General features: G+C 34.5%; 1 protein-coding gene across 1 annotated transcript in view; it reads left to right on the top strand.

Moving 5' to 3' along the window:
- SNTG1 (syntrophin gamma 1) overlaps window positions 1–24355 on the top strand; it is a 1017962-nt gene that overhangs the window by 968896 nt on the left and 24711 nt on the right. Inside the window, exon 20 of the mRNA XM_045990984.1 lies at window positions 14409–14519. Coding sequence (XP_045846940.1) covers window positions 14409–14519 — 111 coding nt within the window. The remainder of the gene's footprint in view (window positions 1–14408; window positions 14520–24355) is intronic.

The raw sequence follows: 24355 nt of genomic DNA, 5'->3' as shown, positions 1-24355 counted from the left end.
CACAATATTTGTTCTTCCAAACCATGAGTATTTCACAGTTTTTTTTTTAATGAAGTTCTCATTTTAGTATATTTTCCCCACCTTTTCAATAACATGATAACCACAAAATAAAAGGAAGGAGAAGGAAGAGTTTTCTTCTTTAATATGTGTTCTCTTTTGATGCATGTATTTAACAAAAGTTAGGTTCATTGTGTCATTTGTATAACAGCTACTCTATTAAGGGTAAGGGATGCACTGATGGCCTAATCAGACCAACTGCTTGTAGATTTGAACCTTTTTTACAGTGAAGAGAAAACAGGATGATCACAGACTGAAGTTTTGTCTGGGAAGGAAATGAACAAGGTCTTGACAAACAGATTACCTCAAAAAGGCCTTTTAATAGTTTGAAGGGAAAGGGCTCTTTGAGGCATTGATATTTCTAGTGAGACCTAGATTATAAAAAGGGACCAACTATGAAATGAGGGAAGAATTTCAATCATACAATATATAAGACCTACATCTATTCAGATTGCTATATAGAAACCCCACAGAATTCCCACTTATCCTCTTTTTCCTGTGCATCTTTTATGTATAGGAAATCGAGAATTTCCTGTTTTCCACTGACCTCTCTGAAAAATTTGCTAATTTTCTCGGATACCAGGAGACAAGTTGTAGCATGCATTCTGGTAGAGCAACTGGCTCATGGATATGGAAATAATAAATATGTCTCTCCTTACCTCCTGACACCTGAAGAAACAGCTGTCTTTAGCACTTCTTGTCCAACTGCACTTAACTTTATCTGCAAGGACCCTCCATGTTCCCTTTGTGCTGACCAGGAATATATTCTGGTGTGACATTCCCATATCAGCCAGTATTTCAATATAAAAGGACTCTGGGAAGGAGGATGGTGTAAAAGATAAGCTTGTTTTTGTTGTTGTTGTTGAGCGTGGATCTGTGGAGAGGGCTGTATCACATAGTGAGGGGGCAGGGTTGGATGGAAGAATTAAGCAGCATGAAAAAAATATTTCCACTTAAAAGGTTTTATATAAATGAATAAATTAATGAATAATTTTGTCTCTGAAAGGGTTTAAGCACTCAGTCAAAAATTCTCCCTGTCCCTCCTAGTTCTATGCTATTCTTCTACTACTCAGTACCCTTTTGCTCCGAATGTAGGAGCAAAACATGCTAAAACTCTTGCAGAAAAAAAAAATAATAAAATAAAATAAAATAAAAGGAAGAAACACAAGGAAGTCATAGAAGCAGATGGAGAGGGAGGAGGTTTTCCAGACAAGGTATAACCTAGAACCAGGAGTCTGTGCAATATATCACTCGTAGCAATGAGAAATTGTTAATGACATTTACTGGGACATGTTTTCTCAAATGTGGTGTATTTTATAACTTATGTGTAAGATCAAGTAAATTTTTAATTTTAAAACTAAATATAAAGGTTTTTTGTTTTTGTTTTTGTTTGTTTGTTCCCCTCCCCACCCCCCATAGAAGACTATAGACAGATCCAGAAGGCAGTCTTGTCTTTGGAAAGTTGTCACTTCTACTTCTATATTCTCCCCAAATCATCTCTATTATTGCCACTTGTGTTGAGGGGCCTTCTTACCTCAAAATTTGCCATATTCACTGTTCTACTGGAAAAAAAACTCTACTAAACAAAATTTAACTAATAAGAAACTCTACTAAACAAAATTTAACTAATAGTAAAAAAAAACCCTTACTATTTATAAGCAATTTTCATTAGTATCATTTTCACACTAATACTTTAAAGTAGGATAGTCAAGTATCACTACTTCTGATTTACAAAGAATGTACTAGTCTCTAATTAATTAAGAATCTTACCCAAGGTCATGTGGCTTAAGTTTGGGTTACATTTCAATACTTATGGCTCTAAGATCAGGATTTATTTTTATTTCAGTACATTGCCAAAAAAAAAATGCACTACCTTTCCTGAGATAAATGCATTATAATTGGGGAAAAGATCTTAATATCTCACTGGTAATGGAAATTAGATCAGTATATGGGGAAGAGGGCACCAAAAAGAGGTGATCAGGGAGAGAAGTTTCTGATCCATAAGATCCTCCTCATCTCATTCCATGTTGGCAACTTTGATTATACCATTGTGTGTAGTATGCATGCATATATATATATATATATATATATGCATGCATATATATATATATACACATATATATGTGTGTGTGTGTGTGCATGCATATATATGTGATATATGTGATATATATGTGTGTGATATATATGTGTGTGTATATATAACAGAATTAAAAAATGGAAACAAAAATTTCATATTTTTTTAAGTTTTATTGTGGCATCATGCTCACTTTTCCAATAGAATTCTGCATGCATTTTATAGAGAACTTATTACTGCATCTTGGCTTATTTTCTATCCTGATTGAAAAGCTCATGAGGCAAAGAACACCTACTTCTGTCACTCTTCACTAGCACTGTATTCCTAAGAACATCAGAATCTGTTAAATAACCACAGAAAATCACATCCCACCAACACCATCCCATCTCAGTCTACTTCAGAACTGACTACTAGGAACCTACCATTGTATTCATCATAGCAATATATAAATCTCATGTTATAAAATATAGTGGTGTCTACTCATCTTTTTCATCATTAATATTCTTTTTTTTTAATGCCACAAAATTAGATTGTGACTTAGATGGTTTCTTTTTTTTTTCCCATTTTTATTTATTTTTTTCAGCATAACAGTATTCATTGTTTTTGCACAACACCCAGTGCTCCATGCAAAACGTGCCCTCCCTATTACCCACCACCTGTTCCCCAACCTCCCACCCCTGACCCTTCAAAACCCTCAGGTTGTTTTTCAGAGTCCATAGTCTCTTATGGTTCACCTCCCCTCCCCAATGTCCATAGCCCTCTCCCCCTCTCCCAATCCCACCTCCCCCCAGCAGCCCCCAGTTTGTTTTGTGAGATTAAGAGTCATTTATGGTTTGTCTGCCTCCCAATCCCATCTTGATTCATTTATTCTTCTCCTATCCCCCTAACCCCCCATGTTGCTTCTCCATGTCCTCATATCAGGGAGATCATATGATAGTTGTCTTTCTCTGATTGACTTATTTCACTAAGCATGATACGCTCTAGTTCCATCCACGAAATCGCAAATGGCAAGATTTCATTTCTTTTGATGGCTGCATAGTATTCCATTGTGTATATATACCACTCCTTCTTTATCCATTCATCTGTTGATGGACATCTAGGTTCTTTCCATAGTTTGGCTATTGTAGACATTGCTGCTATAAACATTCGGGTACACGTGCCCCTTCGGATCACTACGTCTGTATCTTTAGGGTAAATACCCAGAGTGCAATTGCTGGGTCATAGGGTAGTTCTATTTTCAACATTTTGAGGAACCTCCATGCTGTTTTCCAGAGTGATTGCACCAGCTTGCATTCCCACCCACAGTGTAGGATGGTTCCCCTTTCTCCACATCCTCTCCAGCATCTGTCATTTCCTGACTTGTTAATTTTAGCCATTCTGACTGGTGTGAGGTGATATCTCATTGTGGTTTTGATTTGTATTTCCCTGATGCCGAGTGACGTGGAGCACTTTTTCATGTGTCTGTTGGCCATCTGGATGTCTTCTTTGCAGAAATGTCTGTTCATGTCCTCTGCCCATTTCTTGATTGGATTGTTTGTTCTTTGGGTGTTGAGTTTGCTAAGTTCCTTATAGATTTTGGATACTAGCCCTTTATCTGATATGTCGTTTGCAAATATCTTCTCCCATTCTGTCAGTTGTCTTTTGGTTTTGTTAACTGTTTCCTTTGCTGTGCAAAAGCTTTTGATCTTGATGAAATCCCAATAGTTCATTTTTGCCCTTGCTTCCCTTGCCTTTGCCGTTGTTCCTAGGAAGATGTTGCTACGGCTGAGGTCAAAGAGGTTGCTGCCTGCATTCTCCTCAAGGATTTTGATGGATTCCTTTCTTACATTGAGGTCCTTCATCCATTTGGAGTCTATTTTCGTGTGTGGTGTAAGGAAGTGGTCCAATTTCATTTTTCTGCATGTGGCTGTCCAATTTTCCCAACACCATTTATTGAAGAGGCTGTCTTTTTTCCATTGGACATTCTTTCCTGCTTTGTCGAAGATTAGTTGACCATAGAGTTGAGGGTCAATTTCTGGGCTCTCTATTCTGTTCAATTGATCTATGTGTCTGTTTTTGTGCCAGTACCATGTTGTCTTGATGATGACAGCTTTGTAATAGAGCTTGAAGTCCGGAATTGTGATGCCACCAACTTTGGCTTTCTTTTTCCATATTCCTTTGGCTATTCGAGGTCTTTTCTGGTTCCATATAAATTTGAGGATTATTTGTTCCATTTCTTTGAAAAAAATGGATGGTATTTTGATAGGGATCGCATTAAATGTGTAGATTGCTTTAGGTAGCATGGACATTTTCACAATATTTATTCTTCCAATCCAGGAGCATGGAACATTTTTCCATTTCTTTGTGTCTTCCTCAATTTCTTTCATGAGTACTTTATAATTTTCTGTGTATAGATTCTTAGCCTCTTTGGCTAGGTTTATTCCTAGGTATCTTATAGTTTTGGGTGCAATTGTAAATGGGATGGACTCCTTAATTTCTCTTTCTTCTGTCTTGTTGTTGGTGTACAGAAATGCAACTGATTTCTGTGCATTGATTTTATATCCTGACACTTTACTGAATTCCTGGACAAGTTCTAGCAGTTTTGGAGTGGAGTCTTTTGGGTTTTCCACATATAGTATCATATCATCTGCGAAGAGTGATAGTTTGACTTCTTCTTTGCTAATTTGGATGCCTTTGATTTCTTTTTGTTGTCTGATTGCTGAGGCTAGGACTTCTAGTACTATGTTGAATAGCAGTGGTGATAATGGACATCCCTGCCATTTTCCTGACCTTAGCGGAAAAGCTTTCAGTTTTTCTCCATTGAGAATGATATTTGTGGTGGGTTTTTCATAGATGGCTTTGATAATATTGAGGTATGTGCCCTCTATCCCTACACTTTGAAGAGTTTTGATCAGGAAGGGATGCTGTACTTTGTCAAATGCTTTTTCAGCATCTATTGAGAGTATCATATGGTTCTTGTTCTTTCTTTTATTAATGTGTTGTATCACATTTATTGATTTGCGGATGTTGAACCAACCCTGCAACACTGGAATAAATCCCACTTGATCGTGGTGAATAATCCTTTTAATGTACTGTTGAATCCTATTGGCTAGTATTTTGGTGAGAATTTTTGCGTCTGTGTTCATCAAGGATATTGGTCTGTAGTTCTCTTTTTTGGTGGGATCCTTGTCTGGTTTTGGAATCAAGGTGATGCTGGCCTCATAAAATGAGTTTGGAAGTTTTCCTTCCATTTCTATGTTTTGGAACAGTTTCAGGAGAATAGGAATTAGTTCTTCTTTAAATGTTTGGTAGAATTCCCCTGGGAAGCCGTCTGGCCCTGGGATTTTGTTTGTTTGGAGATTTTTGATGACTGTTTCAATCTCCTTACTGGTTATGGGCCTGTTCAGGTTTTCTATTTCTTCCTGGTTCAGTTGTGGTAGTTTATATGTCTCTAGGAATGCGTCCATTTCTTCCAGATTGTCCAATTTGTTGGCGTAGAGTTGCTCATAGTATGTTCTTATAATTGTCTGTATTTCTTTGGTGTTAGTTGTGATCTCTCCTCTTTCATTCATGATTTTATTGATTTGGGTCCTTTCTCTTTTCTTTTTGATGAGTCTGGCCAGGAGTTTATCAATCTTATTGATTCTTTCAAAGAACCAGCTCCTAGTTTCATTGATTTTTTCTATTGTTTTTTTGGTTTCTATTTCATTGATTTCTGCTCTGATCTTTATGATTTCTCTTCTCCTGCTGGGTTTAGGATTTCTTGTTCTTTCTGCAGCTCCTTTACGTGTAGCGTTAGGTTGTGTACTTGAGATCTTTCTTGTTTCTTGAGAAAGTCTTGTACCGCTATATATTTTCCTCTCAGGACTGCCTTTGCTGTGTCCCATAGATTTTGAACTGTTGTGTTTTCATTATCATTTGTTTCCATAAATTTTTTCAGTTCTTCTTTAATTTCCTGGCTGACCCATTCATTCTTTAGAAGGATGCTGTTTAGTCTCCATGTATTTGGGTTCTTTCCAGCTTTCCTCTTGTGATTGAATTCTAGCTTCAGAGCATTGTGGTCTGAAAATATGCAGGGAATGATCCCAATCTTTTGATACCGGTTGAGACCTGATTTGTGACCCAGGATGTGCTCTATTCTGGAGAAGGTTCCATGTGCACTAGAGAAGAATGTGTATTCTGTTGCTTTGGGATGAAATGTTCTGAATAGATCTGTGATGTCCATCTGGTCCAGTGTGTCATTTAAGGCCTTTATTTCCTTGTGGACCTTTTGCTTGGATGATCTGTCCATTTCAGGGAGGGGAGTGTTAAAGTCCCCTACTATTATTTTATTATTATTGATGTGTTTCTTTGATTTTGTTATTAATTGGTTTATATAGTTGGCTGCTCCCACGTTAGGGGCATAGATATTTAAAATTGTTAGATCTTCTTGTTGGACAGACCCTTTGAGTAGGATATAGTGTCCTTCCTCATCTCTTATTATAGTCTTTGGCTTAAAATCTAATTGATCTGATATAAGGATTGCCACCCCAGCTTTCTTCTGATGCCCATTAGCATGGTAAATTGTTTTCCACCCCCTCACTTTAAATCTAGAGGTGTCTTCGCGTCTAAAATGAGTTTCTTGTAGGCAACATACTGATGGGTTTTGTTTTTTTATCCATTCTGATACCCTATGTCTTCTGATTGGGGCATTTAGCCCATTAACATTCAGGGTAACTATTGAGAGATATGAATTTAGTGCCATTATTAGCCTGTAAGGTGACTGTTACTGTATATTGTCTCTGTACCTTTCTGATCTACTACTTTTAGGCTCTCTCATTGCTTAGAGGACCCCTTTCAATATTTCCTGTAGAGCTGGTTTGGTGTTTGCAAATTCTTTCAGTTTTTGTTTGTCCTGGAAGCTTTTTATCTCTCCTTCTATTTTCAACGATAGCCTAGCTGTATGGAGTATTCTTGGCTGCATGTTTTTCTCGTTTAGTGCTCTGAATATATCATGCCAGCTCTTCCTGGCCTGCCAGGTCTCTGTGGATAAGTCTGCTGCCCATCTAATATTTTTACCATTGTATGTTACAGACTTCTTTTCTCGGGCTGCTTTCAGGATTTTCTCTTTGTCACTAAGACTTGTAAATTTTACTATTAGGTGACGGGGTGTGGACCTATTCTTGTTGACTTTGAGGGAGTTCTCTGCATCTCCTGGATTTTGATGCTTGTTCCCTTTGCCATATTAGGGAAATTCTCTCCAATAATTCTCTCCAATAGACCTTCTGCTCCCTTCTCTGTTTCTTCTTCTTCTGGAATCCCAATTATTCTAATGTTGTTTCGTCTTATGGTGTCACTTATCTCTCGAATTCTCCCCTCATGGTCCAGTAGCTGTTTGTCCCTCTTTTGTTCGGCTTCTTTATTCTCTCTCATTTGGTCTTCTATATCATTCTTTCTTCTGCCTCATTTATCCTAGCAGTGAGAGCCTCCATTTTTGATTGCACCTCATTAATAGCTTTTTTGATTTCAACTTGGTTAGATTTTAGTTCTTTAATTTCTCCAGAAAGGGCTTTAATATCTCCAGAGAGGGTTTCTCTAATATCTTCCATGCCTTTTTCGAGCCAGGCTAGAATGTTCAGAATCATCATTCTGAACTCTTGATCTGACATATTACCAATGTCTGTGTTGATTAGGTCCCTAGCCTCGGTACTGTCTCTTGTTCTTTTGTTTGTGGTGATTTTTTCCGCCTTGTCATTTTGTCCAGATAAGAGGATATGAAGGAACAAATAAAATACTAAAAGGATGGCAAAGACCCCAGAAAAATGCGCTGTAACCAAATGAGAAGAGACCCCAAATTGTGGGGTGGAGAAAGGGGATAAAAAGAGGTTCAGAAAAAAAAAAGAAAGAAAAAAATTTAAAAAATCAAACAAATAAAGAAAAAATATAAAAAGGAAAGAAAAAATATATATATTTAGATAAACTAGTCAAAAAACGTTAAAAAAGAAAAGGGTGAAAGTTTTAAAAAATTTAGCAGAAGAAGAAAAAAGAAAAAAAATTGAAAAAAGAAAAAAGAAAAAAAAATTGAAGTAGCCGCAAGACTAAAGAATCATGGGGAGAAAGCCATGAGTTCCGTGCTTTGCTTTCTCCTCCTCTAGAATTGTGCTGCTTTCTTAGGAGTTGAACCTACTTTCCTTGATAGATGAACTTCGTCCTGGCTGGATATTTTGTTGATCTTCTGGGGGAGGGGCCTGTTGTAGTGACTCTCAAGTGTTTTGCCCGAGGCGTGATTGCACCGCCCTTACCCGTGGCCGGACTAAGTAATCAGCTCGGGTTCGCTTTTGGGAGCTTCTGTTCCTGAACGCTTTCCGTAGAGTTCCAGAGGATGGGAATGAAAATGGCGGCCTCCTAGTCTCTGGCCCGGAGGAGCCGTGAGCCTGGGGCCCCACTCCTCAGTGCGCCCCCAGAGGACAGCACCCAATCACTCCCGTATCCCCAGCCTCTAGCCGCGCTCTGAGCTCACCCAGCCTGCGACCAGTTCAAGGTAACCCCAAGCTGAGAGTTCAGTCCTCGGCTCTGTCTCTGCAGCTGGCTTCTCTGTTCTAATACCTGCGAGCTCTGCGACACTCCGACACCCCCAATCCTTCTGTGACCCTGCGGGACCTGCGGCCATGCTGACCCTGCGTGGGCTTCAGCCTGGGTTAGCATCTGGAGCAATGTCCCTCAGTGGAACAGACTTTTAAAAGTCCTGATTTTGTGCTCCATTCCTCTGCCGCTTGCTGGGAGCTGGCCCCTCCCCCCGCGGTCTATCTTCCCGTCATTTTAGATTCACTTCTCCGCCAGTCCTACCTTTCAGAAAGTGGTTGATTTTCTGTTTCTAGAGTTGCTGTTCTTCTTCTCTTCGATCTCCCATTGGGTTTGTAGGTGTTTGCAATGTTTAGATAAGCTATCGAGCTGATCTCCTGCTACCTGATGTAGTTTCAGCCTGCTACTTCCCCGCCATCTTGACTCCTCCCTCATCATTAATATTCTTAACATAGTTGCCATGTTTATCAGAGTCTTAAAAACAAAATATTGTCATAAGAAATAGGATTGCTGGGAACCTGGGTGGCTCAGTGGGTTAAGCCTCTGCCTTCGGCTCAGGTAATGATCTCGGGGTCCTGGGATCAAGGCCCGCATCGGGATCTCTGCTCACATAGGGCTCTCTGCTCAGCAGGGAGCCTGCTTCCCCTCTCTCTCTGCCTGCCTCTCTGCCTATTTGTGATCCCTCTCTCTCTGTCAAATAAAAAAAAAAATCTTTAAAAAAAAAAAAGAAATAGGATTGCTGAAGAGTTGTTAAACTAAGTTCTTTTTTAGACCTGTGAAAATTTTACTGGTAACATGTTCAGATTCAGAATCCTCTAAATTGGCCTTAATGAATTTCTGTGAGAATTACCAATTCACATAGCTTTTCAAGCCTGTTCTAACTCTTCCTAGTATATTGTGTTAACTTTTGTTTGTTTTAATACTTGCAAACATTTACTGAATACTATTTTCCAGGTACCATGATAAGTGTGTTAAGTGCATGCTTTGTTTTGCTACTGATTTCCTTTTTTTGTTCTTGTTGAGGTGGAGTTGACATACAATATTATATTACGTTTAGGTGTACAACATAGTGATTCAACATTCATATATATTAGTGAGTGGTTACCATGATAAATCTAGCTGCCATCTGTCACCAAAGCTATTATGATATTAATTTTGTGTCATTGCCTCTTAACTGACAAGTCTTTCAGCCAGTCATTATTAGACTCATTAACTATGTTATTTTTCTTTGGAATTTCCCAATTACAGCCAAGTAGTCATTCTGCATATTCCCCAAAGTTTCCAAACCTCCTTCATATGTCTATAATATGCCCTCTTTAGCCAGAGTAAGTTTGTTGTTGTTCTTTATTTAAAATAATGAGCTTTTAAAGTCTGTTTTACCACTTGCAAACCCATCTAGTCAAAATAGTAAATTTCTGTTTTACACTGTAATAATTACATATGAAATATTTTAAAATTTTAATTATAATTTGAGAATGTCAAAGCCTTAATTTTTTAGCTTAGCCAGATAAAAATAAAATTTCTTATGCAAAACCATATGGTAAGTTAATGTCAGTACCTGAGCTACATACGTTGCTATATTTAGTAGACATTATCCCTCCAGCCTTTTATAAGCTCCTTACTTTTAACATGGTTAATCTCATCTAATTTCATGTCTCCATGTTCTTCCTTACCATTATAATGTTTATATTTTTCTATGTAAATACATGATTGTGGTGAACAGTATTTTAAGCAAAATGTTCACAGTTTCCATTTTTGATATTTACTAATAATATATTTAACATTTTCTTTTGTTTTTCATATATCCTATTCCTTAGTTAATTTTTAGAAATGGAATTTTTGGATCAAATAATATGAATTTTTTAAGGCTTAAAATATATTAAAATTATTATCCTAAAGAATTCACATTGTTGCTAGCAATTTTATGCAAATATTTGTTACAAAATAACCTTTCTAGCTTTAGTTATTAAATTTTCAGTGCTCTTTACTAAATGTTTGGCAAAGCTAAGTCATTTTAATACTATTACACTCTAGTGAAATTGAACATGCTCTTATATTTATTAAAAATAAGTATTGTTTTGCCATTTTTAATGGCTTCTCCATAATATTATTTGCCTTTTTATTATATGTTTAGAATTTTCTTTATACTATACCATATATCCTATATGCCACTAAGTTTATTGCATTTCATTTTGGTAAATATACATTACTTGTACATATGAGTATATAATTTTTTGTTGCTCCTATGTCTAGAAGTCCCTCTTTTCAAAGTTATTCAATATTCACTTATATTATGTAGTTTTCCAACAATTTGGCTCATTTAAAATTATTTCACTTTTTAAAACAAAAGGAATTTTATTTAGAGGAAGTTGTGAGTTAAATGTTTAACTTTTTTTTTCCAGAAAGTTAATTGTCCCACGTGGTTTTATTGTTAGAGGATTCTGTACAGTAATAGAACTAAAGAAACATTTAAGACAATTTATAGTATTGGATATTGCTTCTTTATAAGTTGTATAGTCTCATAGTAAAAATTAAGACAAAAATATTTACTTGTTCAGAAATTTATGTCTTTGGAATGGTGACAATGTCTTTTTCACCTAAATCTATCAAAGTGCTTACTAATATAGCAGTCATTGCAAAAATGTTTGGTGAATAAGTAGATAAAGACTTAGCAAGATTCTGTATAAATGCATTATGTGTCCTTATTACTGATCATTTTCTCATCCTTATTTTTAAGGAATTTGTGATTTTGCAATTTCATTATACCTTTTAAAGTGTGAACTTTTTAATTAGCATTTGCCTTGAGTAGATTTTGGAGATACATTGTTTCCAGAATGATTTTTTTAAGTTTTATTTCTATTGTGTTAAAATAATATAAAATTTCCCATTTTAGCCATTTTTAAGTGTACAATTTGGTGGCTTTAATTGATTCACACTGTTTCTAAAACTTGTCATCACCCCAGGAAGAAACTCTGTTATCATTAAGCAATAACTGCCATTTTCTCTTCATTACAGAATAGATTTAAAAAACATGATGCAACAACATGCTGTCTGCAAGAGGCTAACTTTAGATCTAAAGACTCAAGTGGGTTAAAATAAAAACAATGTAAGAAAGTAATCCATACAAATAGTAACCAGAAGAGAGCCAGTGGATAACCAGTTTAAGAATAGATTTTGTTAGGGCACCTGGGTGGCTCAGTCAGTTAAGAGTCTGACTCTTGATTTTGGCTCAGGTCATGATTGTGGGGTCATGATCTTAGTTAGGGTCCTGAGATGGAGCCCAAAATCAGGCTACATACTCATTGAGGTCTGCTTCTCTCCCTCTGCATCTCCGCCTACTCACTCTGTCTCTTTGTCTCTGTCTCTCTCAAACAAATAAGTCTTTAAAAAAAGATTTTATGTTATTGTTATAGGAGACAAAGAAGAGTATTATATATTGATAAAAGGATTAATTCAAAAAGAAAATTTTACAATTATAAACATAGGCAGCAAACAGCAGGGCCCCAAAATATTTTAAACATTAAGAGAATTAGAGTATTATGACTTTGTTAAATTAACATTTGTTAAGTAAAGCACAGGGTGCCAGATGGTGAGCCACAGTTCTGCAACAGACCACAAGAAAAAACTGAAATATAGGAGTTTATTATTAGCAGGTCCTGGAGGAAGGGCATGGCATGACTTTAGGAGCCACATGGGTGGTCAAAGCAGTGAGCAGTACAGACAGTGAGACAGGACCTGGGGTGCATGCCTTTTTAAAGGTCTATGGGTAGAGTGCTTGGGGTTCCTGAGCTAAGCTGAACTGGTCAGTTCATACCCAAAGAGCAAGGTTTTAGTAAGCTGAATGGGGGCTTATCTAAGTTGTACACAAAGCATACAGATCCTGGGAGACAAGGGAATCTATTGATCAGAAGGGCTGTTGGAGAGTCATATCAGGAACTTACATGTTTGTGACTCTGTGACTCCTATCTAGGGCATGCACTTGCACAAGGGGACTAATGTGGATTTAAGGTCCTACAGGCCACTTGGTCAAACTGAATGAATGCTCAGGCAGCAAAACAGTGGCTTTGTTAAACTCTGGACATGCAAGGAGACATATATAACTCTATAATAATAGTTGGAAGTTTTGATACTCCACCTTCAATAATGGAATGAGCAACCAGACAGAAGACCAATGAAGAAATACAGAACCTGAACTACACTGTAACTAACTATATCTAACAGACACATACAGAATACTCCACTCAACAGGAACAGAATATACATTTTTTTCAAGTGCACATGGAACACGTTCCAGAATAAACCATATATGAGAATATAAAACAAGTAGTAACAAATTTTAAAAGGTTGAAAACATGCAGAAATATTATTAAATACTTTAATAAATAATGGAATAATAAGAAATATAATTCATATATAAAGCCATTTTTCCCAAATAGCTTTATATTTCAATGAATTATTGAATCATGTTAAGGCCACCTAATGAAATTTAATAAACACATATAACACACTCCTCTATAATAACATATTTTAAGTGGAAACCTCTCAGAAATACACACTGAGATTATTGTCAAAAATGACAGGATCTTATCTCATTTCTAAAAATCTTTAGCCGACCTATTTATAAGAAATATATCACATAAATTCCAGTAGAGGGTATTCTACAAAATCTTGAGTCAGAGCCAGTACTCCTCAAATTGTCAAGGACAGTCTGACAAGGATCTGAGAAACTGTCACAGGCAAGAAGAGCTGAAAACAAAATGAGCAAATGTAATGTGGTATCCTAGGTGGAATTTTAGATAAAAGTCATTAAGTTGAAACTAAGAAAAACTGCATAAATAATGGACTCTAGTTAATAATAATGTGCCAATATTGTTTCATTAATTGTGACAATGTACCATATTATATGAGATATTAAAATAGAATAAATTGTGTGATAAGAATTCTCAATACCAGGTCCTATTTTTTCTCTCCAACAACAAAAAAAATGCACACTTCTCACTTGAAAAAAATCTTTGGTCTTGTCATTGGGATTCCATGTCACTATATATTCAAACAATAAGTTCATGATCATATTGTAACTAACGTTTGGTTCTTACATAGATTTCATACTATCTAAACTTGCCTCTGTGATATTGGAAGATGGCTTTTAGTCAAACAATTCTATTGACTGGAATATTATAGATTGATGGGTTAGTTCTCTAAAATGCTTATTTTAGTAGTCTTGTGAGGATACCATATAAATTTTTGTTGTAATTATTTGTTAAGGCTGATCTTTTATCTTGACAAAGCTACAGATTATTAGTTTAACATTTAAGAGAAAGCACTACAGAATATCTATAGAATTATCAATTCAAAAATCACCTTACCACTTCTATTAATAGAAAAAAGAAACAAATAACAAATATTATTGCTCTTTCAAGCATAGACATATCCTTTAATTGAGCTTGCTTTTATTTCATGATAATATAAAGCAGGATACTCAAATTGATTTTTTTGCACATATTTTTTGAAATAATTATTTCATGGGCACTAAAGTTATTTCTGGAAACTAAAAGATATACTGAATAGTAAGTTATGGCCTTTGATTAAATATATTTTAATTTACTTTTAATCCTATGATATAGTACTAATTTAATATAATTAACTTTTAACATTTAAAAGAGGACTATTTCTTGGTTTGAATGTAGATATTAATTGTGCTGACTTGTATATGTTTCTCTTTTTTTTTCCCCTTTAGGCTATACTTTGGAGATATAAATTTTCTCAGCTTAAAGGTTCTTCAGATGATGGCAAGAGCAAAATCAAATTTTTGTTTCAGAATCCAGATACTAAGCAGATTGAAGCAAAGGTAAATATAAATTCATCATATAAACCATCATCATATAAGCTGACTATATATTTTTTTTTAAAGATTTATTTATTTGACAGAGAGAAATCACAAGAGAGGAAGGCAGAGAGAGAGGAAGGGAAGCAGGCTCTCCGCTGAGCAGAGAGCCCAATGTGGGACTCGATCCCAGGACCCCGAGATCATGACCTGAGCTGAAGGCAGCGGCTTAACCCACTGAGCCACCCAGGCGCCCCTAAGCTGACTATATTAATGCCGTTAAGATGCGAGGGAGAATATTTAGGATAACTAAAAGAACAAAAATCCACATTATCTATTTATTTTGGGACATCTCTCATGGCCAAAAGAATAAAATCACTTTGAAATTTTAGTGGCAAAATTTCACTGAAAGGCATAACTCACAATAAGTTAGAGCTAACTGCATTTTCTTAATTTCTTACAAACTGCATTTGTGTTACACTAAAGTAACATTCTAGGAACCAAAATAGTCACTTTCTTTGTAGTTTCATATTTTAAATAATAATTTAAATAAAAAATTCTGATTATATTTTACCATTATCTATTCCCTCTTTGAATATGAATACAAATACCCAAAGAAAAATATTTTAAAATTAATTAACATTTTCCTCATGTTATTATGTGTTAATAAAGTGAATAAGTGAATGATTTCTTGCTTTGTGATGCAAATTTTCAGTATTTTGAAATATATTAACTATGTTGTTTTAAATTCATCAGAAAGATTCACTACATTTATTTTTATTAACACATATATTTGTATATATTCAGAATTTAAATTATTTCAATTTCTCTACAAAAAAAATTCACAATAATAATGTTTGGGGTAGAATAAATTGTAAATATATTATTCCAATGTGGAGAAAAGGATAAATAACAAACAGTAAAGTGAAAAACTAATGGTATGGAAATGAAAACCCATATATAATTTTCCAACTATAGATTAAAATTAGCATAATTTTGTTACATTCCTGCACCTATTAAATTCAGGTGAGAAGGTCAGTCAAAACCTTCCAAATGACCCTCTCTGACATCTTAGTACACATCTCCTGTAACACGGCTCTAAACCCACATCAGGTCCTCTCATTCTTATTTTAACAACAACTTCTTTCTTACCTTATATATTTGCTCATGCTTGTCCCTTAACTTTCCGTGGCTCTTTGTTTGAATTTCTCTGTGGATACTCAATCTCTGTCTTATGTTTATCTTTGGAGTTGCCTAACTACTCTGCCTAGTCTGTAGGTTATTTAAAGCGGGAACTGTGGATACAGCCCCTTTCTGCCGGCTCTTTTCCTGCTACATTTCTCTAAAGCATTGATGTTACACATGGTCTTGCCTTATATTTGTCTCCTGTCAGTTTAGGCAAATACCATCAAAACTTCACCCACTCCCTTTATTTAAAATTGCTGCATAATTTTCAATTCTACATTTCCATCATTGCCTCTTCCCTGAATATAGATGGATCTGTGGAGCTGCCTTCTTCCCATCTCTTGATACATACAGCTCCTCCTCTTTTCCCCTCTGACTAGGATTAGTCGATCATTTCCTTTGTGCCAGACACTCACACTGCTCTTTAAATCAATTCTTAGTATTACCATCAAAAAATGCATCATCATAGTCTAATAATGGTGAGCGATGTTAATATTTTCAGTTCCATATTCTGGCTAATATGGGAACTAACCACTAACTATTGATAGCAGTATAACATTTGATATATCACTTCTCTTCTCATTTTTTTAAGTGCTAATAAATCATAGTTGACAACAAAATGAATTGAAACAAAAAGGGAAACTCAAAGCAATGACTAACTGTAATGTTTGTACTTTAGTTCTATGAGGCATATGTTGTTTAAACAGCTAATTATACTTACTTAACTTTATTACCCCACAGCTTCTAAATATTACTCATTCTTCTTACAGTGTTTTAGGCAATATTTAATAAATTCATTCATTAAGATCTAGTTTCAGAAAATTCATTGAATGGTTTCTTAAACTTTTAGACCATAATTTTTGGATAGGAGAAAGACAAAAATAACAAAATATGACCATTGGTGAATTATATAACCATAACTGTATGGATATATATATATATAACTATAACTTCTTTAAAGACACCACCTCCTTCTATAGAAAGAAGGATAATAATACCTCTAAGGGTAATATTGAAAATACCAAGTTAAATATGGAGACTAACACAGATGAAACTAACTAATCAGCTCTATAGGATTGTTTGGACTTACTGTTCTGTATCACCTCTGCTGACCTAAAAATTGTTTAAGAATTAAAACTAGGGGCGCCTGGGTGGCTCAGTTGGTTAAAGCCTCTGCCTTCGGCTCAGGTCATGATCCCAGGGTCCTAGGATCGAGCCCCATGTCAGGCTCTCTGCTCAGCAGGGAGCCTGCTTCCTCCTCTCTCTCTGCCTGCTTCTCTGCCTACTTGTGATCTCTGTCTGTCAAATAAATAAATAAATAAATCTTTAAAAAATTAAAAAAAAATAAAACTAGCACAATTTTTATTTATAATTGTAACTTGTGAATAATAATAAAAAGTACCATCACAGGAGAACATCAAGGAGAATGCTGGCATGTGTCACATTATTAGATTTATTGGACTTATGGTGTCATAAAGATGGCTTATAATTGAAATTGATGTCATTTGAGGATTCAACATTTCCTCTGTTAGAATATATATATTTTTTTAAATTAAGGGAATAGGCAACATGATATAGTGGAAAGAAAATTAGAATCAAGTAGCCTTGAGTTAAAAATCTCCTTTTTACCATTTTCTATCTGTACTACCTAGAGCAATCTATCACCAAATTACAAATTGCTACTCTTCAAGGAAAGTGTAGAAATAAATATCCCCCCCAGGGCCTGGCACATAGAAGACAGTAAAAACAAACAACAAAACCAAAAAAACAAAAACAAAAACACTGATGAATGATTTTATCATTCAAGGATCTAGCATAATGACTAAGGAAATATCCAAAAATAACAGCTTTTATTATTAAAAGAGAAGTTAGTAAAGGTGATTAAAGTATATAGACTCAGTGTCCTTCCCACATTAAAAAAATTCAAGTTTATAACCATAACCCAAGTTTGTGTCATTTATTAAATGCCTGGGGTATTTTTTGTATCTTATTAATTGTATTAATTTTTAAAATTTCAGTGTAGAAAATTTGCCCTGAGTCCGTGTCTCCAAAACAGGGACAGAAACATCTTTGTATATTTTAAAACTCTTCTAAATTTATGTATATCATAACATTGGTAACCATCCTGGATGGAAGTTGTTCACTACCATGCTACCTCCACTGGATCAAGAATTTATAAACACAAAGAATGTATCTTGTAACATCATATCCCTAAGGTCTGCCCTGATGCTTGCCTGGGAGCAAGAAATAATAATTTCTTAAATTATACTAGATCAATATTTTACAGTTGAGGATGGTAAGCACTTTTCTCAAAATTTTATTATGAAAATTTCAAGCACACAGCATACTTTAAATAATTTACAGTAAAGGCCCTCTACACAATAAATTCTATGATTAGCATTTCACTGTACTTCTTTATCATGTATCTATGTACCCATGCCTTTATCTGTCCATTAATCCATCGTATCTTGACACATTTTGAAGTAAATCACAGACATCAGCATTATATTAAGCAGTTTTCAAAATGTATTTGTGGAATATTGTCTTTGTCCCTCAAATTTCAAATCCTCACCCATTGTTTTACTGGACAGTTCCTCAATTTATAGTTGTCTTTGATAGTTAACAACTGTATACTTTAAATTGCATAATCTAAATAACAAAAATAAATAAATGAATAAATAAAACTCTACCAAAAAATAATTTTATTTTGTTGTTTGTAAACAACAAAAATACCCAGCAAGTTAAAGCATTATATTTTAAAGATGCATGAGTGGCTCAGTAGTTAAGTGGCTGCCTTTGGCTTCGGTCATGATCCCAGGGTCTTGGGATCAAGTTCCACATTGAGCCCCACATTGGACTCCCTGCTCTGTGGGAAGCCTGCTTCTCCTTCTCCCACTCCCCCTCTTTGTGTTCCCTTTCTTACTGTGTCAAATAAATTTAAAAAATCATTAAAAAAAGCATTATATTTTAGTCCATGGATTTTTAAAAAATTTCATTTACAAAAGTAAGTTTTACATATACAATTTTTGACAGAAGAAATGAGAAACAGTTTCAAAAATAATCAATGATGTAAAATTCCACGTTACTTGAAGAAAATTTTATCTTACCTAGAAAGATCAGCTTTCTTATGACTTAGATTAACATAAAAGAGATCAAAGTGACAATTTCTACTCACAGTATTTTGATAAATATTTTGAAACTATGTGTCATGAAGTTTCCATGTACTTCCATAAGTGCATTGTAAAACTTTTGTGATTTTGGACAACAACTTGTGAATATTTTCTTATAATCATTAAGGTTCTATAAAAAGTTTATTTTTAGGTTAAACATAAAGGACACATTGGTAAATAATGATGTGAAGAAAATAATTTATTACTTCATTTGTCCTAGCCTTAACTAGATAAAGAAAAACTAAACAAATATCAGTTATTGAAATTTGTTAAATCTTATAATGCAATTTATCTTTATGTGCCATTTATTGTTCATCTAAATTTTATACAAGTCATTACCTTGTAATAGTAAGAATATGAGCTTAATAGTTCAAGAGCTCTGGAGACACCTGGGTGGCTCAATTGGTTAAGCATCTGCTTTTGGCTCAGGTCATGATCCCAGAGTCCGGGGATCAGCCCTGCATCAGGCTCTGAGCAAGGATCCTACTTCTTCCTCTCACTCTCTCTCTGCGTTCCATCATTTCAAATTCCGTCTGTTATCTCAAATAAAAAAATAAAATCTCAAAAAATGTAGTTAAAGAACTCTGGCTTCCATATATAAATATGATGCCTATTATGTAGGATGAGTTATCTAAGCTCAGACTAAGCATCCTCCAGCGCAAGATGGAGAGTATTATAGTCTATGTTTTTTGTGAGGATAAGAGCACATGTGCTCTTCTCAGAAGACAATACTTCTGTTAGGTGTTCAAAAATATCCTAGAATTGGCAGAAAGTTACAGGTAAAGAAAAAGAAGAAAAGGAGTTTTTGTCATCAGCATAAAAGTAAAAAGATGCACAGAAGTGCCCATAACCCAAGAAAGATAAAAGACCATTAAAAAGATTCAATTGAGGGACACCTGGATGGCTCAGTCAGTTAAGCATCTGCCTTTGGCTCAGGTCATGGTGGCAAGGTCCTGGTACTGAGTCCCGCATTGGGATCTCTGCTCAGTGGGGAAGCCTATTTCTCCCTCTCCCTCTGCCTGTTGATCTGCCTACTTGTGCACTCGTGCTCTTTCTCTCTCTCTCTGTCAAATAAATAAATAAAATCTTTTTTAAAAATGAATCAATTCAATGATTATCACTCAGGCAGTTCCCCATGTGAATGAGTGAGGAGTGAGAATGAGGAGTGGTTCAATTGTCAGGATAATTATTTGGAAACTCTCTTTGAGTTTATAAGCTAGTTAATCCCTTCTTTCCCATGAGTTTTTGTTGCAGTAGAGACAATAAGGGGTTTATCTCATGCTGAAGCTGTGAGTGTGGATCAAGCTCTAAGCACCCAAAAGATCTCTAGAAATGATGGAAGACCCTACTTCATAAGACAGACTTCCAGCTTATCCTCAGCCACAATGTCTCATCCTCAGCAATTACCCAAGACAATCTCCCTAAAGTAGAATATATATAGTAACCTTCTCAGAGTGCTTAGAAAGACTTGCAGCTAATTTTTAAAAACTAGCTCTTATGAAATAGAGTAATTAGTGATTTTATGAAACATGAAGATCACATTTGAAATAAAAACTCTGTAACAGAATAGAAACAGCAAACACTGGAAAATATAGCTGAGGGATTCTCTAAAAATGCAGCAGTATAAAATATGGAAAATATAAGATGAAAGACGATTCTGTGAATCCACTGCTGGAACAAATAACATTCAAGATGAATAGAAAAGGGTAAATGAAGGAGAGAAAAATAGAAAATTTACATTAAAAAAAATGAATGTGTACTTCCACTTTCAGAGTGAAAGGAGAAACTGAGATCTGATTAGTAAATCAATCAATCAATCAATCAATCACACCCCAAAACTTTCAAAATCCAAAAATAAAACAGAAATTTAAATCATCTAGAGGAGGGGTGACTTGTGGAATAGTGGCTAAAGGGCCTCAGTAAACTTGCCCTCCCTCAAAAACAGTGGAAATGCCTGTAAAGCTACTGAAATCAAGCATTCGTTTTCAAGTTTTCTAGAAATTAGCAAATTGACGAAAATGGAAAATAACCAAAATCACAGAATGAATGGAAAATTGTCTCTGCAAGAGAAACTGCTTGGCCTCACTCAGTAACACGCAGACAGTGGCTTTATAGCCAAAATCCAGTGGCATTGCAGAAATTTGAGAGGTCTGACCTCATCCAGAGCAGAGTCAGTAATTTGGTTTAATTTGCAGCTTCCTGAGAAGTCTCTATTCCTAGTGTGGTGGTTATGTGACTCAGAGCTTAGCTCAGCAAGGGGAGGGGAGAAAAGAAAAGAGGGGATCTACCCTAGGACATAGAGAGTAATAGCAAACTGCTGGCAACATTTTGACTATCTAAGTCTGAGATTTCAACTGGAAGAAACAAAAGTCTGGTCTGGAATTGAAAAGAAAGTCCTAGAATAATAGGCAATGATTGTGAGTTTAGGAAAACTCTGATGTATTCTTGGAGATTTATATTGATATGTGCATGCCCAGGAAAGACCTGGGAAAGGAAAAGGCAGCAATCACTTACTTTGACAAAACTAGGGACCACATAGAGGCAGAAGATTAGAGTTAACCTTGTCTTGTAAGTGTCCTGAAATGTGCCTTTATCGGCAGATTTCCTTAATAAAGAATAACAGACCTGAAGGCAATGCATAAAATGAAATTGACTGATAGTTGGCTGACCCAGATATGACCAATGGGCAGCGAGACTTAAAAATGTAAAACAGAAACAATACAATATAAAACAAAACAAAAAACCCTAAAACAAACTGAGAACTTAGTATGAACACACTACAGGGAATACAAATTCTATAGAATTAATGCAAGAAAGTGTCAAACAAACAAACAGCAATAAGAAAATCAGCAGATTTTCCTTTGGAAATCTTGGGATTAAACCTTGGGAAATTAGAAGAATCTGACCCCAAAGCTGTTAAAAGATATTATCTAAAATATATAATTTCCACCAAAAAACTATCACATGTGTAAAAAGCAGAAAATTGTATACATAAGCAAGATAAATACCAACCAACAGATTATGTATTAAATGGGGTTCAGATTTTGGATTCAGTAGACAAAGACTTTAAGTCAGGTATAGTTAATATGTTTAAATTACTAAAGAAAACAATGTCTAAAGAACTAAAGAAAAATATGACAATGATGTCTTACCAAACAGAAAGTAACAACAGAGACATTACATTAAAAAATAGAGTATCTATAGTTGAAATATTCATTAACTGAAATAAAACATTTACTAATGGGGCTCAAAAAGAGTTAAGTTGACAGAAGAAAGAATCAATAATCTTGAATATAGGACAATAGAGATTATCTAATCAGAGAGACAGAAAAATAACAAAGAATAGTGAGAAATGACCAGCATCTCAGAAACCTATGTCATGCTATCAAACACACCTGTATATGTATAATGAGAGTCCAAGAAGAAAAATAGAAAGGGACAGGAAACATATTAGAAGAAATAATAGCTGAAAACTCAAAATGGATAAAAAATAATCTACATATTCAATAATTCAATGAACAAAATATGTGAAGGGGAGTAAGAAATATAAGCTTCCAGTTAGGGAATGAATAACTCATGGGAATAAAAGATTTGGCCGAGGGAATACAGTCAATGATATTATGATAACATTGTATGGTGATGGATGGTAGCTACACTTGTGATGAGCATGAATAACATGCAGACTTGTTGAATCACTATGTGGTACACCTGAAACTAGTGTCACATTGTGTATCAACAATCAGCTATATAAAAAACAGCTATATAAAAAAAAGAAAAAAACACCACACTCCAAGTAGAATAAAATAAAAAAGAACTGTATCTAGACTTATCATAGTCATAATGATGATCAAAGGCAAAGAGAAAATCTTGAAAGCAGCAAAAGAAAATGACTTATCACATACATTGGGGTCATCAATATTACTAAGATGTAAATAAATAGTAATAATATTAACAGATGATTTGTTATTAGGAACCACAGAAGCTAATAGACAATGAGATAATATCTTCAGAGTATTGAAAAAAAAGACTGTTAAAAGACAATTGTATGAAGCAATAATTATAAAAGTGTATTGACATACTTAAAATGTATAAATATGTAATCTGTATGACAAAAAGAGTACAAAGGAAGCAGGAATAAACAGAGGTTGTGTGTTAGACCAAAATTTCTTCTAAATAATAGAAATTGAGTTAATATTAATGAGAATGAAATTGACTTAAATTAAGATATTAGTACTAATCCCCACAATAACCATTGACAAAATAACATTATGTAATAAAAAAGCAAAAGTAATTAAAAATCTGCATTAAAGAATTTCTATTTAACACACAAAAAAGCAGGAATCAAAGAATAGAGGAACAAAAACCTAATAAACATAGGAAAAAATATGAGTAAAATGGCAGATGAAAATCCTCCATTTACAGTGATTGCATTAGATGTAAAAAGCTTAAATACCTCAGTTAAAGGTAGAGAATGAAGAAAATGACTAAGAACATTGTTTAATTAAATGCTGTTTGTAAGAGATAGAATTTAGATTTAGAAACATATTGAAGGTAAAAAAATGGAGATATATATAGATTATTTATATATATATATATATCTCACATATATACATATACTGTAGAAACATAATAAAACAGAACTAAAGTGGCTACACTAATATCAGATAAAATAGACTTCAAACAATAATTGTTAATTAAGAAAAAAAGGACATTTTATAGTGATGAAAAAGTGAATTTGTCAGAAAAACATAGGAATTATAGATATACATGCACCTAATAATATTAGTTCAAATGCATGAAGCAAAAGCAGAATTGAAGGGAGACATAGAAAACTAAACAATAATAATTAGAGACTTCAATGTCTCCTTTATAATTACGGATGGAACAACTGGGAAGAAGATAAATGAATAAAGAGAAGACTTGAAAAACCAGAAGGAAACAGCTAGCTTGGGCAGACATCTATAGGACATTCCACCCAAAACCAGCAGAATACATATTTTTCCTCAAGTACTTAAAACATGTTTTTCAGGATAGGTCCAATGCTATGACATACAAAAGCCTCAATGCATCAAAAGTATTGAAGTCATATAAAATATATTTTCCATCAAGTATGAGATTAAACTAGAATAAACAAAAGAGAATTGGGGAACTTCATAAATGCAGTTGATTCTTGTTATTCATGATATTTATATTCTATAAAGTCATCATCAACAGTAATTCAGCAAATACTGAAACATTTCTTCTAGGGGATATACAGGGTTGAGTTCCTGCAAGCCTCTGGCCACAGCATTTTCATCAACTGATTAACATATAACTTTTGTTTTATGTGTGTTTTTGTTTAAAGGCAACTTATTTCATATTACTGTTGAGTCTTTAACATTGAACTCATAGTCACCAGCACTATAACTCATGCCCAGACAAAGCTTATCCAACACTTGTATTTCCTTTGTAAGCATAATATAGTGTTCTATTTTTTTATTTTTTAAGATTTTTAAAATTTATTTA

The sequence above is a fragment of the Meles meles genome, chromosome 1 (assembly GCF_922984935.1).
Source record: "Meles meles chromosome 1, mMelMel3.1 paternal haplotype, whole genome shotgun sequence".
NCBI lineage: Eukaryota > Metazoa > Chordata > Mammalia > Carnivora > Mustelidae > Meles > Meles meles.
The sequence above is the reverse complement of the archived record's forward strand: the minus strand, read 5'-3'. Positions and strand labels throughout refer to the sequence as shown.